General features: G+C 42.8%; 1 protein-coding gene across 1 annotated transcript in view; it reads left to right on the top strand.

Annotated features, from left to right (window-relative positions):
- Positions 1 to 13118, top strand: part of rin2a (Ras and Rab interactor 2a) — an 81032-nt gene that overhangs the window by 10544 nt on the left and 57370 nt on the right. The window contains exon 2 of the mRNA XM_074675715.1: positions 11321 to 11423. Within this exon, the coding sequence (XP_074531816.1) occupies positions 11364 to 11423 (60 nt within the window). The 5' untranslated portion in view covers positions 11321 to 11363. The remainder of the gene's footprint in view (positions 1 to 11320; positions 11424 to 13118) is intronic.

Here is a 13118-nt window from a genome sequence, read left to right as displayed (position 1 = left end):
AATGCACATCAGGTGGCTGAGTGTTTCCCTTAAACACACAACACTGGTTTCAGAATCCAACAAGTTCTGTTATTTATACACTGCTCCCTTAGAATCTGATTTATCAGGCAATATACATGTCACAGAAAGACACAAGATAATGCGTGCCAACCAAACACAAAGGGAGATATAGGAGAGCATTTTTGATATTGTCTGATGTCCACAGTGTTTTGTAAAATCTTTGAAATGGCAGTTTTTACCACATATTCACAACACCTGAGAAGGCTAAAATGTATGTTGAGAAGGTTTTCTGCTTTTCCATATTTCAGACATGATATAAAGTAACTGCCAGATGTTCAGCTGGTTTTCAAACCTCTGCACATTCCTATATGTTTTAGAAATCTGTCAGTTAACTGGACATTTCTGCATAAAAGCACCAGATCTTTAACAGACTTGTTGAGATGAGGTCATCACATAAAGATCTTATACCTGGTTCATGACACTTTGGAGGGGTGGGCCTCAAACACTAAGGTCTGGCCAATCAGAGGGGAGGGGGTTTGTGGAGTGGGGAGCCTTATGGTGTGTTCCATTTGTACTTGTAAATCGGAATTTCAAAGTTCCGAGTGGGAACTCCCAATTGGAACACCCCTGAGGTTGGGATTTCCAAATGGCAAGTCAGAGGATCCACACCACCCCTGAGTTTACAATTACAGACGGCTGCCCCAGGTGTAAACAGTAGTTCAGCTCCTGTCATATACCATTTGTTTTAGAATTTCTGACCTTTTTTTTTCTTTTTTTTTGCAATAAATCAGCCGTATATATAGTATTATCCAATGTTTATGAACAGAAATAATTGTTGTTATGGCGAGTTTTCCAACTCTGCAACGGGAACGCCTAAACTCAGAGATAACATCATACCCACTCAACACTTCCCAGTTCCAAGTACAAATGGAATGCACCATTAAGCCATGTTTCCACCTAGTGGTTCGTCTTGGTATGGCATGCATTTTGTGATGTTTCCTTTGACTAAAACCAGGACAGGTCCCTAAATTACCGACCCATACCGTCCCACTTTTTGATACCCTCCTATTGGGGAGTCAGACATACTGATCCGACCCGAAGGTGGAGCAAGAAACACTGCAGTCTGTTAATTGTTCAAAAGAATTGTCACTTCCTGTGTGACAGTGGGAATAAAGAACAACTCATAATCCTGTGCTATGGAAACGCTAACAGGATCAGGCTTCACGGATCTAACCCTGTGTTTTAAAACACTATAATGATCCAAACTGGACTGCTTGGTGGAAACAGGGCTTAAGAGAGACAGCATCTTAAAGAAGTGTGTCAGACAGGGGCTGAAATAAGGGGTTTCTGAAACACAAGTATAAGAAAAATATGATTTTTTTTATAGCTGTTAATCATGTAAAGATACCAAAGGGGCACTAAAATAAAACTTAAAAATAATCAGAATACTGTCTCTTTAAAGTTACACTGAGTTATGTACCCTAACCTTATGTTCCTGTAAGACAAGTTTGGACCTGTCTATGCCTCAGGCAGACATAAGCTGGTAGACAAAAACAGTTTTTACATGAAAATACAAGACTGACATTATTTAACAATCACAGAGCTGTAAATGTGCAGCTGCTTTAGTCTGATGTGTCGGTTTATTTGGGCTGATACTCCAAAGTCATGCAGGGAGGATATCCAGTATTCTGAGTAAAGCAGCCAACGTGTGCTGTACAGGAGAGCATCAGATCAGGAGCAGAGTGAGTCAAACCACTCCACATAGACTGGACTGGTGCAGACTTTTCACACAGCTCCAGACACAGCAGCTGTCACACCGCTGCACCGTTACTCTCCCTTTAACACTCGACCCCACTGCTGAAAGCACTCTGCTGCAAACAAGCAGAGCACAAAAGGAAAGGAGCAGCTGAATAAACAGCAGCCAGGAGATCCAGTAACTTTTATCCACACCCCTGGTTAGTCGATCAAAGAGCAACACTCAGAGTGAACAAAAGCTTCACAGCTGTGGGCTCGAACAGTCACACACTCTGTAAATGTCCAACATGAACTGCACAACAGCAGACTTTAAATGGGTGGATATGTTCTGTTAAACCTTTTCAAACACCCTGATGACCTGGGGGGCAGGAAGTCCAAACTTCTATGGTGAAGCCCTGATGTAAGCGTTCCTCTTCATAAGATTAATACTGCAAAGAAAGCTAAACTCACACACTGTCTGGGTTTCTTCTAGGTGTCACTTTAAACAGTTATTACTTCTATAATAGTATTTTCCATTTTGAACTTCACCACAGTTTCACATATTTCTTCTGGTTAGCAGCTAATCAAACATACAAGTGCATTTTACACTGCCTCAGCAAAATAAAGTCGCCACCAAAAAGATAGTTCTTTGAACTAGAAGGATATAACCTTGTCTGTACGAACAGAGAAAACAAAGTGGGGGGGGGGGGTGTCACACTGTTCATAGCTGAAAATATCAAATTCAGATTGTTGAAGGAAACATCTGTAGTAGTTGACAACATATTAGAATGCATAATGGTACGGCCACACCTAACGCAAACACAAACTTATTCGCGCGAATCGCCTGTCATGCACTGCGTGAACGCCTGAGTTTCGACAAGCTTTGACAAGCTGAGGGGCAAACACGCGTTAGTGCGTTCCTGTGCATGCGGAGTAGAGAGCCCGTTCATTTAAAGGCGGGAAGCCCAAAAGAGCATCTGAAAACAATGAGCTGTGGTTTCAGAAGCATGACAGGAGAGTGTGTGAAAGCTTTGGAGATCACAATCAAGGCCTGCTGCCTCTCCCTGGTAATCCACCTCCACTGGCCCTGCCTGGCTGTTCCCTGCGATCTCATCCTCTATCCCCCGAACCTCCGACCACCCAAACCTCCAAACTCCCGACCCATGTTCCCGGAGGTCTCCCTGGGGATAATGAAGGGGTCGAGTAAAGACAGGACCGCAGAGAACTCCCATCTTTTCCCTGGCTCTGCCCCTGCCCCGCTCTTTCCTCCTCTCTATCAGGCTCAAAACTCCACTGAGGAAAACACAGTCGGCCTCAGTGATGACCCATGCAGGCAAATCCAGCTGGGAACACATGTTTACAGAGCTTACCTTCAAAACCCGGTCTCTGTAGAGTACACACGTATCGTAGAACTCTGGATGATGACACACCGCACAGATTGTTTTCCCCTCCATCCTCCGGCGGAGTTGGGGCTGGAGCAGGCGGCGGTTCCCCCCCAACGTCAATCAATGACATCGTGGGGGAATGTCATTACTGATTGGCTACCGTGGCACAGCCTCCACGAGAAATTCGCGTCAAAAGTTCAATATTTTCAACTCGAGCGAATTCACGTCTACGGCCCCAACGCGTGAATGCTCCAAACGCACAAACGCGCCGCACCGAATGCCCCAAACGCGCCGCCCAAGGCGAATCGGCGTCTCAACCTGTCTTTACATTGACTTTGTATGTAATCTCGCCGCAAATTCGCGTTCGGTGTGGCCATACCATTACAGTTGAAATCCATCCAAAGAAAAATTGTAATATTATTATTTGTTGTATTTACAGAGCACCAAGTTCGAATCTGAACAGCTTCATCACATATGCTGCAGATCTTTTCTCAGATATTGGGCAGAAAAAAGGTTTTATCTGTGGTGATACTAACATTGACCTACCAAACCCAAATAAACACTAGCTACAAGGAGAAACCAGGTGCAGCGGGTCTATGAACATATTTAAGAAAAAGAAATGTCAAAATGACCTTTAACAGATATGAAAATGATAATAGCTAAGTGTGTATCATCTAAAAATTGTCAAGACTGAAGAATGCTGAAATGTAAATATGTGAGTTTGTTTGGTCTGTAAGACAGCAGGAAGGACAAAATGTTCCAAAACAATGATCGTGAATGAAGTGATGTTGTAAGACAAGTGATGGACATTAACGATCAAATATGGACACTGAAAGACAATCAAGAATGATGTCATACATCTGTAAATGGAATCAAAATTCATAATAATCTGATGATATGTGAAAAAGAGGAGACTAAATATTGAGGAAATGGGGACCGGACTAGAGAAGCTCTGCTTCTCCTGTCTTCCCTTTCAGACATGTACAATGTGATCATCTGTTGACAATATGTGATGTAGTATAAGTGTGCTGACATGACCAAAATCAAATCAAATCAAATCAAATCAAATCAAATCAAATCAAATCTAATCAAATCAAATCAAATCAAATCAAATCAAATCAAATCTAATCAAATCTAATCAAATCTAATCAAATCTAATCAAATCGAATCAAATCAAATCAAATCAAATCAAATCTAATCAAATCTAATCAAATCAAATCTAATCTAATCTAATCTAATCTAATCTAATCTAATCAAACCACACCACACCACACCACACCACACCACACCACACCACACCACACCACACCACACCACACCACACCACACCACACCACACCAAACCTAACCTAACCTAACCTAACCTAACCTTACCTTACCTTAAAGGGACCGTGGATGTTTCCCTCTGTATTCCTTTCAGTCGCCATCTGTAGCAGCTCTTCTTCTGTGTACTCCGGTTCATACAGGTATCCTTTTGGTTCCAAAGTGAATGAAACTACGTCGTCGCTGTCATAGTCACTCATTTTGTATTTCCTACGCTGCCTCACAATCCTTAGAGTACAAACAAAAGAATTACAATACTTGATCAAACTTACACGAGGTTACAACCGGCACCCGAAGCATAGCTTGTTTACATTCCTTACAGCTGAAAGGAGGAGGGGGACGGAGCGCACTAGTGCTGCGTGGAAGGACACATGACCAGTTAGTTAGGTCCGGATAAATGTTATTATTTCCCAAGACTTAATGCACTTAAAAATTATTTTATATAGCGTACTCTTAAACTGTGGTATTACTTTTGATTTTAGTTCTTGTAGGCAGAGAAAATAGCCTTTGAATTTGGTACGGTCTCTCCCTGTTAGAGTCTATTTCCTCGTCACCATCAATTACAGTTTGTGTCTTACTGAGGGAGAGGAGACAACTTTCTACTGTATCTAATGTCCTTAGTGGTCACATAGAGCTCATACAACCCCACTTCAAAAAAACTGAACTGTCCCTTTAAATGCTGTTTTGCACTTTTTATAAAGTTTAATGTGATGATATTGTTTTGTCTCTGTGTGTTTTGATCCCTTTTCTATTACTATGAACTCTGCTCTGCCCCGTCAGGGACTACAGATAATAATTAGCCTTATTGCTAACTCTGGCATATTTACATGGATGCTGTGCTGAAATATAAGTGAATATGCACTGTCCCTTTAAATAGAATAATAAAATAAACAAAAAAAATTGTCCTGATTGGAAAAGTCAGGTCACCTCTTCCTCTTTTTCACAGTGCAAAATGTTCAAGGACGTCAGCTGTGGGAGGCAGCACTGTTTTGGCAACAGAAGTGAAAACCATTATGCAATATTTTGGTTAGTTTGGACTTTGAGCCACGCTAACTCAGACATGTCTCCACAGAGAACCCAAACACAGCTCGTTTCCAGAGAACTCATTTCACCTCAGAGCAGTTTGAGCAGCAGGCGATCTGATGAACTCTAACTGTAGCTCTACCTGAACAGCATAGTGGTGCTCTCTGTTCACACCATGAGGGAGGGGGGATTGACCCCTTCCATCAGCAGGATAAATACAGATGGATTGAAATCCTCTATTGGATTTAGTTAATTACAGCTTATTTCTATAGAGTCTGGGCCTGTTATGAGCTCATTAACAATCACTGTAAGCCTTAGATTATCAGTTTACAGTATGGCACTGTGTCATTCAGAGAGACAGATCTGTTGTGTTCGTCAGTCTTTACCTTTATTCCTCTCTTTTCAGAACAGATTCTTTGCACCACAACCTTGTCAGTCGTTTAGTTTTATGTGTGGAGCAGGAAGCAGTTCTCACTGCAGGTCACTGCGCTCTAATCTGAGGCTGGGTTGGTCTCTGATGAAAACTGAATCGTCTCCTTGGTGCACTCTTTACTCTCAGGGGGACTTTCACTCGGGGTGGATTGTAGCTGCTAATCGCACCAAGCTTTTAGCGTAAATACCACCAACTGATTCACAAAGTGTCCTGCTCTGATGCTATACAAACACCAAGTTTTGCATTTTTTGAAAGAGCACAGACTGAGGACAGAAATGTCAGCTCAGTTGATTCCTGTGGTCGTGTTTACCTTGTTTGGTTGTGGATCTCACAGGGATCCAGAGAAAGAGGTGGAGAACCCACTGGATGCTGTCATTGAGCCTGTATCTCTGGTGGGAAGTGGACCTTCAAAGTCGTCACAGCTTGTGACAGTAGGCCACATAGTGAAGTCTGCAGCCAGTGACTCAGGGGCGATGTAGTCCATCACAGGACCGGACAGCTGGCAGCACAGTTTATTTTTCCTCGCCTGAAAGCCGTCAGGGCCTTCCTGTTTACCCGGCCAGGACTGTGAATCACTCTCAAGCTCGCTGTCACACTCGTGAACAGTCACAACTTGTGCTCTGACCAAAACAACCCCACAAAGCCCACAGCACCTCTTTGTTTTGATGAGGGGGGGTGGGCTCAGTGAGCGCCTCTGGAGATGCTCAGAGGACGAGGGGAGTGAGGGAGATGGGAGATAATGAGCAGAGAAGTCCCCAGCTTCTGGCGTTCTGGTTTTCTTTCCAGGAAACAAACCTGTTTCTCAGTGCTGCGTGCACACACATGCCGGCTGTAAACAGAAAGTGAATCCAGTCCTTTCCTTGGTGGCTTAGCAGACTGGGACCTGCAGGCTGAACTGTCACTGTGTTTACAAGTTAGTGTCTCTCCTGGTTTGACAGTTTTTACTTCAGCAGAGCTCTGAAACCTCCACATTGGCTTTTCTGAATCAAACCTTCAGAAAGAGCAGAACAACCAGGTCAAAGCCGAAGTTGCCTCGTTCGTGTTCCTTCTCTGTGATTGGATGAACACCTCTCAGCGTGTCTCAGCTGGTCTTGCTTGGCCTGAACACTATTTTGCCACCAACAGCAACATAACTAAATTGATTTTATATAAATCCAATCAGTGGTTGATGACTTAAAGGGGACATATCATGCTGATCCCTGATTTAATACTTACATATAATATAATAAATTTGAAAACAAGACCTTTCACCCCCTGAATTTTCAAAAAAATGAGAAATTGTATTTTTTCTGATATCCTAGAACGAGATTTGATGCCTCTGAAAATAGGTCATTGCCAGTTGGCCACGATATTTCAACCGTCATGACAATACGTGGTATCTTTCTTTTTATTGGAGTAATCTGATAAAGCAGCTCCTCCTCTGTGATGTCAGATAGTCACACAACCGCCACCAAGGGATACACCCACCAAGAGCCGAGTATCCCCCCTCAGATGCTGGATGCAGGGACTCTGCTCTGCTGAGCAGTTCGGCTTTACATGGTGAATTAGCAGTTAAAACACTGGAGTTTAAGCAGACGTCCTAACACTTGTGAGACTGTGATATTTGCATGCTTGTTCTGACATGCACTGTGAACCTGGACCACAATAATGCTGCGGTTATAACATAGTGAGGAACTGACGGTAGAGGCGATCTTTAGACTACACTTTCAGCATGATGGATAAAACAGACAGAGAAAAGTGAAGGAGCAGGATGGAGCCCTGTTATAGAAATAGTTTATTGGTGAAGTCTGCCTATATTTCCACGTATAAACTATACATGTTACAGTACCGCTTTGACTCACCACACTGAAGAGTCCTGAGATGATCTGTGTCCAGGTGGATTTTCTTCCTCCTGAGCTGCAGAACCGTCCTGGTCTGACTCGGGGTACAAAAGGAATACAAAAGGACGTATCCTACACTCTGCCATTTTATTAGTGCTATCAATGCCTTACGGTGAAGTTTTGGCAAACAGCAAACTTGCTCGGTCTGCCCCATTCAATGTGGCCATTTTGTAAATACTTCCATGCTGCAAAAACCGCCCCCTGGCTCTACCCCCTCCTCCCCTCTGATAGAACTGACCAATCAGAGCACAAAGGGCTGTGACGTTGCGAGGTTACTGGAGGTCATTCTCCAAACAGAGCGTTTCAACAAGATCTTCAGAATGGCCTAAAATGAGGATATTGAGAACGCTATTGTGGGGCAATGAAGGAACTAAATGACTTGTACTAAGGGCAGAAATGCTTTACAGGCATCCTTGTCTGGCATAGTGAAAAGGAGAAACAAGCATGATATGTCCACTTTAACCAGAAGACTTCCTTACTGGCCGGGTTGACCTGGAGGCAAATACTCAGATTTGAATCAGGTTAGAAGCCCAAACTAAAAATGCTCCATATGAACTCCTCCTATTTTACCCTCCACAAGTAATGCACTCAGAACCAGAATTGGAACAGATGGTACCCAGCCCAAGCCGGCTCATCCTGTCACTTGCGGAAGTGTCCTTGGGCAAGGCAATGAACCCTAAATTCTTCTTAGCTGCACAACCAAAGGTTTGTAAATGTGTGTGTCAGGGATTCAGCTCTTCCTTTACTGTGGATGTCTGATGCAGTGTTTTGGCTTCATGTGCAGCCTCCAGGAAACTCTCTGCAGCTCACTGTGGGAAGCACATGTATGATGTGTTTGGATCCAACCCAAAGTGTGTGTGTAGAGCATGCTCACAGCACATGTCCAGCTGTGGGATCAAAAGCATTCCAACAGAAACTCAACAGCAAATGTTTTGTACATCAGATTTCCTCAAAGTCAAACTGTAGTCTGTCTAACAACAGCCTGAGATTTATCCTCCCACAGCAGCCTGTGTCTGTGTCTCTGTGTAGTTGTTGATGTGTCTGTGGACAGGAATCTGTGGATGCTGATGTTTTCCCTCGTGTCTTTCTGAAATGGGAGGTCTGGGAGGTGTTTGCATGCATTCACACAGCTGGCTTATATCAACTGCTGAAACTGAATCCACAGCAACATCTAGGTCAAGCGTGCCTGTGGATATGTGAACATGTGTTACTCCTCTGTTTTCGTGCAAGAACCACAATGAGTAGGTTTTGGTAGTAGTCATTGTTTCGAGTGAAAAGGCTCTCCGTGCTTTGACAAAGACCAGGAGGAAAAAGAAAGATCTGTGTTGGGAAGAGAATCCTGGTCTTTTCAGGGTGTTATGAAAATGATTTGGAATTCAGAGAACAGGGATTAAAGTTCAGGGTTCCAACAAAGAAACTTTTCATTAAACCAGCTGATATGTGGATGAAATTAAACCAACATACCGGGGTTTCAACAACAAATTACACCAAGTGATGTGCAGCCCCATTTCCAAAAACTGCTGGCTCAGATATCACAATCAGAATCAGAAATACTTTATTCATCCCCAGGGAAATTCACATGGAGCAGATGTTGAAACTGATCAGATTTGTTGTTTTCTGAAAAAGTAAACTCATTTCCTCTGTTAGTAACATGTTCTATGAGTTCCATGCTCTTAACTTCATGATGCTCAAAGTGTTTTCTGTGGGTGAGAACTCAGGACTGCATGCAGGGCCGACCTGGCATTCCAGGTGCTTGGAGTTTGAAAAAAAGCACAGGAACATACAAAGGTACATTAAGTTAAAAACCGAAAGAGCAAGTTACTCAGCGTTGTAGCACGAGACAAACTTTGTTTGACTGCAACCAAAACAAATGAAGTGCACCAGCATGAGGGCATTTCCTGTGGTGACGTCATCTCCAGAAATTAAAGTGTGTAATATCCATAAAACCATAGTGGCACAAACAAAAGTTGTAACAGCACAAACCAGCACAAACAAACAGTACCATTTCGGGTCTATTTGGAGCAAATGAGGGGCTGGGTGAACTCTGGGTGACCTGTAAAATAATATCTAATGACTTTAAAACCGGGGCTGCACTGTGGCGCAGTGGTTAGCACTGCAGCCTCACTGCAAGAAGGTCACCGGTTTGATTCTCAGCTTGGCCAGTGGGCCTTACTGGGTGTAATAGAGCCCGACCGATGAATTGGTCCCGATTATGCCTGTCACCGATTAATTAGCATCGGCCAAAATGTAGCCAATTATAACAATTTTTGCGGAGATTCTGTCACTCCTGCTCCTGTGTGTCTGTGTTGGGCTGTATGCTGCCTGAGTGCCCGCCCCCTTCGTCCACCATTATCTAATGTAAGACTATAGAATGACGTTATAACATCGTGTTAGTTGTATTTTTGTGAGATAAACAGAGATAAATGCTACTGTTAATTCACACATCCACCATTATCTAATGTAAGACTATAATACGGTGTTTTAACGTTGTGTAAGTTGCTCATTGTGTTAACATTCTTTTTTTTCTACTAACTGTGTTTAAAGGTTGACTTATTTATTTAAGGTGTTTACAGTTTGACTTCTTTATTATTGTGTTTACAGCTTGTTCTTATTTATCATTGGTTAACACTACAGTTCTTATGTTGACAGTTTTATAATTAAAGTTCCTTGTTTTAATTTAATAGTGTTCTGTCTCTGTCTTGAATCATATGGATATTATAATAATTAGTGTTCATATACAGTATATATCCTGTGTATATCAATGAATTTATTATATATATCAGCCAATGTATCGGATATCAGTCGATTTATCAGGTATCGGCCGATATATTGGATATCAGCTTTATTTTGCCCCCAGTGTCGGTATCGGCATCGGCCCCAAAAATCCCATAACGGTCGGGCTCGAGTGTGTATGCATGTTTTGGCTAAGTTTTTGTATTTGATTTACAAATCAGCAAATACAGTCTTAACTTTTTTGGAAATGTTAGTGTTAGGTCATCTTTAACTTTCCTCTACCTTCAGATAAAAGCTTTATGCCTTTTGGCCACTCGTTAATTCTTCAACATGTGTAGGCTGTTGACTTGCAGCACACTTTCAATGAAGTGAGTTAAATCTCTTTAACCTAGCAGACACGCTGGTCAGTGAGTCACCTGAAACCCATTCTGAGGAGCTCAGTGTTAAAACCCACTGTTTTGAAATGTTGTGTGGATTGTGCAACCAAAGAAAATACAGAACGGAATATTCTCCATTCAACTCAGTCCAGTTAAAATCAAAACTCCATTGATAAGTGAGCAGGCCAGAGAAATGTGCTGGCCTCAAAATGAAGTATTACTCAGATATTACTCGTAACATTCGTCATTGTTGTGACTGCTATTGTTCTTCCTCCCCCCTCCCTGTGTGAGACTGAGCTGAGTGTCTGGGAAACAGAGCTGCCTCTTCAAACCACTTCTGTCTTTATAAACTCAAACACGTCTTCAGGGCTCAAACCAAACTTCCCTCTTTGTGTTTGTCTGCGTAGCTCTAATCCTCTCTTTCCTTCACAGCCTGTTCAGCAGAGTCCGAGAAGGAACTCCATCCTACGACAACATGTCGGCTGCCACCATCAGTCCACCCCACAGGGAGGAGAGGAAGGGCAGCTTCTTTAAGGTACACACCTGCTCGAGGAGCACAGGTGCATCTCAATGATCACCACATGCACTGAATCCACAGCATGTGGGATAAAATCACACACATTCTGACACACAGAGCTAAAAATACAGAAAGGTTCAGTCAATCAGTGTGGTTTATGGTGGGAGGTGTGGGTGGGGGAGTAGTCGGGCTGACTCCTGGAGAAGATTAAAGAGGAGGAGGAGAGAGGTGGAGCTGAGTGGGGCTCTGTGGTTTTCCTGACATCCTTTTCATCTCTGTCAAAGTAAAGCTGAGTTTACTGTTTCAGGCCGCTTTTGAAAGCATGAGGATAGATAGAAATCACCAGCTCAAGGATACTGGTTAAATAACAAGAGACAATGTCAAAGCTGGAAGTTCATTTAATTGTCCTGTTATTTGCGAAACTAAAGACATTAGAGCAGAATTCATTCAGCCGAAGGTTTTAAATGAGCTGGGTAACTCTCAGGCATTTTAAAATAGCTTCATCACTTAGAGCCAATCTTAATTTAACCTCTTAGCCCTTGGTTTTGCACGTGCATGTCTAGTGAAGGGGTGTCCCAAGTCTGCGTAAAGTTAAAGGGAGGGGCTAATGCTGCAATAGCGACAGCTACAGCTAATAGCTAGCTACACCAATATCAGACCAGGGTGACAGATCCCCGGCAAACAGACTTCACTACAATGAGCTAAATTTAATGAATGATTAGACAGCTTAGCTGCATTCAGGAGCTGCATTAGCTACATAGCTATGATAAGCTAACAGCTTCTGGATACCGTGACATTAGCTCAATGTTTACTATTCATAGCTTAGCTGTCTCATTGCTCTAAAATGCAGTACATTGTAGTGAAGTCTGTTTGCTGGGAATGTGTCACTCTTACCACTGAAATACACTAGATCAGTGATTCCCAACCTGTGGGCCGCGGCCCCCTGGTGGGCCGCGAAAGTACTGCAAGTGGGCCACCAAAGCTTTTCCAAAATAGTTTGATTTTTGTGGGGGTGGGCATGTAATTATGTAAAAATAAAAACGTTTCAACATGTTATAGATGCTGTGTTAGTGACTGTGGAACCTCCAACATGTTTCTCTTGTATTCAGTTCAGTCCTTCATGTTCAATCTTTATTTAAAAAAAGTGCTCTCAGAACGCATTGTATGGCTGGGTTTCCGCTACATGTATAGGATCGTGGCACACCGCCACGACAAAGTAAAAGCTGCCATGCCTTCAGAATTATGATCTTTTCTTTTTCCGATGTTTCAGACGTAAATTACATTGCACATGGCTCTTGTATACAACTAAAACTTTCAGAATTCCACAAACATTTTTTGACGCTGGCCAGAACCAAACAGTTATCTTTCAGAAGCGAATCATCTCTCTGTGTTCTCATGTGAACTCACACTCATGGTTGGATCATATCACGCTCTAAAATAATAAAAGACAGAGCTCTGGTGGGTATTTGCCGTTCACAGCTCTCAGCTCTTAGCATCGCGCACAGCGGAGTTCCGCTCCGATGCGCACAAGACGCACAAGACGCACAGTTACTGGAGAAAAACAATTCCCACCCTGATCATTCATCAGTGTTTACAGATGCACGTTTTCTGTGTATAAAGTCAGCGCAAGCAGAGGTGCCACTGTCACTCTGTGGTTTATATTTGCTTTAAATTTCATCCTGATCAGTTTGCGGAGTCTAATATGATGATCAG

The sequence above is a fragment of the Halichoeres trimaculatus genome, unplaced genomic scaffold (assembly GCF_033239565.1).
Source record: "Halichoeres trimaculatus isolate MK-OKI-2021-1 unplaced genomic scaffold, fHalTri1.1 fHalTri1_scaffold_8, whole genome shotgun sequence".
Classification (NCBI taxonomy): domain Eukaryota; kingdom Metazoa; phylum Chordata; class Actinopteri; order Labriformes; family Labridae; genus Halichoeres; species Halichoeres trimaculatus.
Note: the sequence above shows the minus strand (reverse complement) of the source record. Positions and strands in the feature narration are given on the sequence as shown.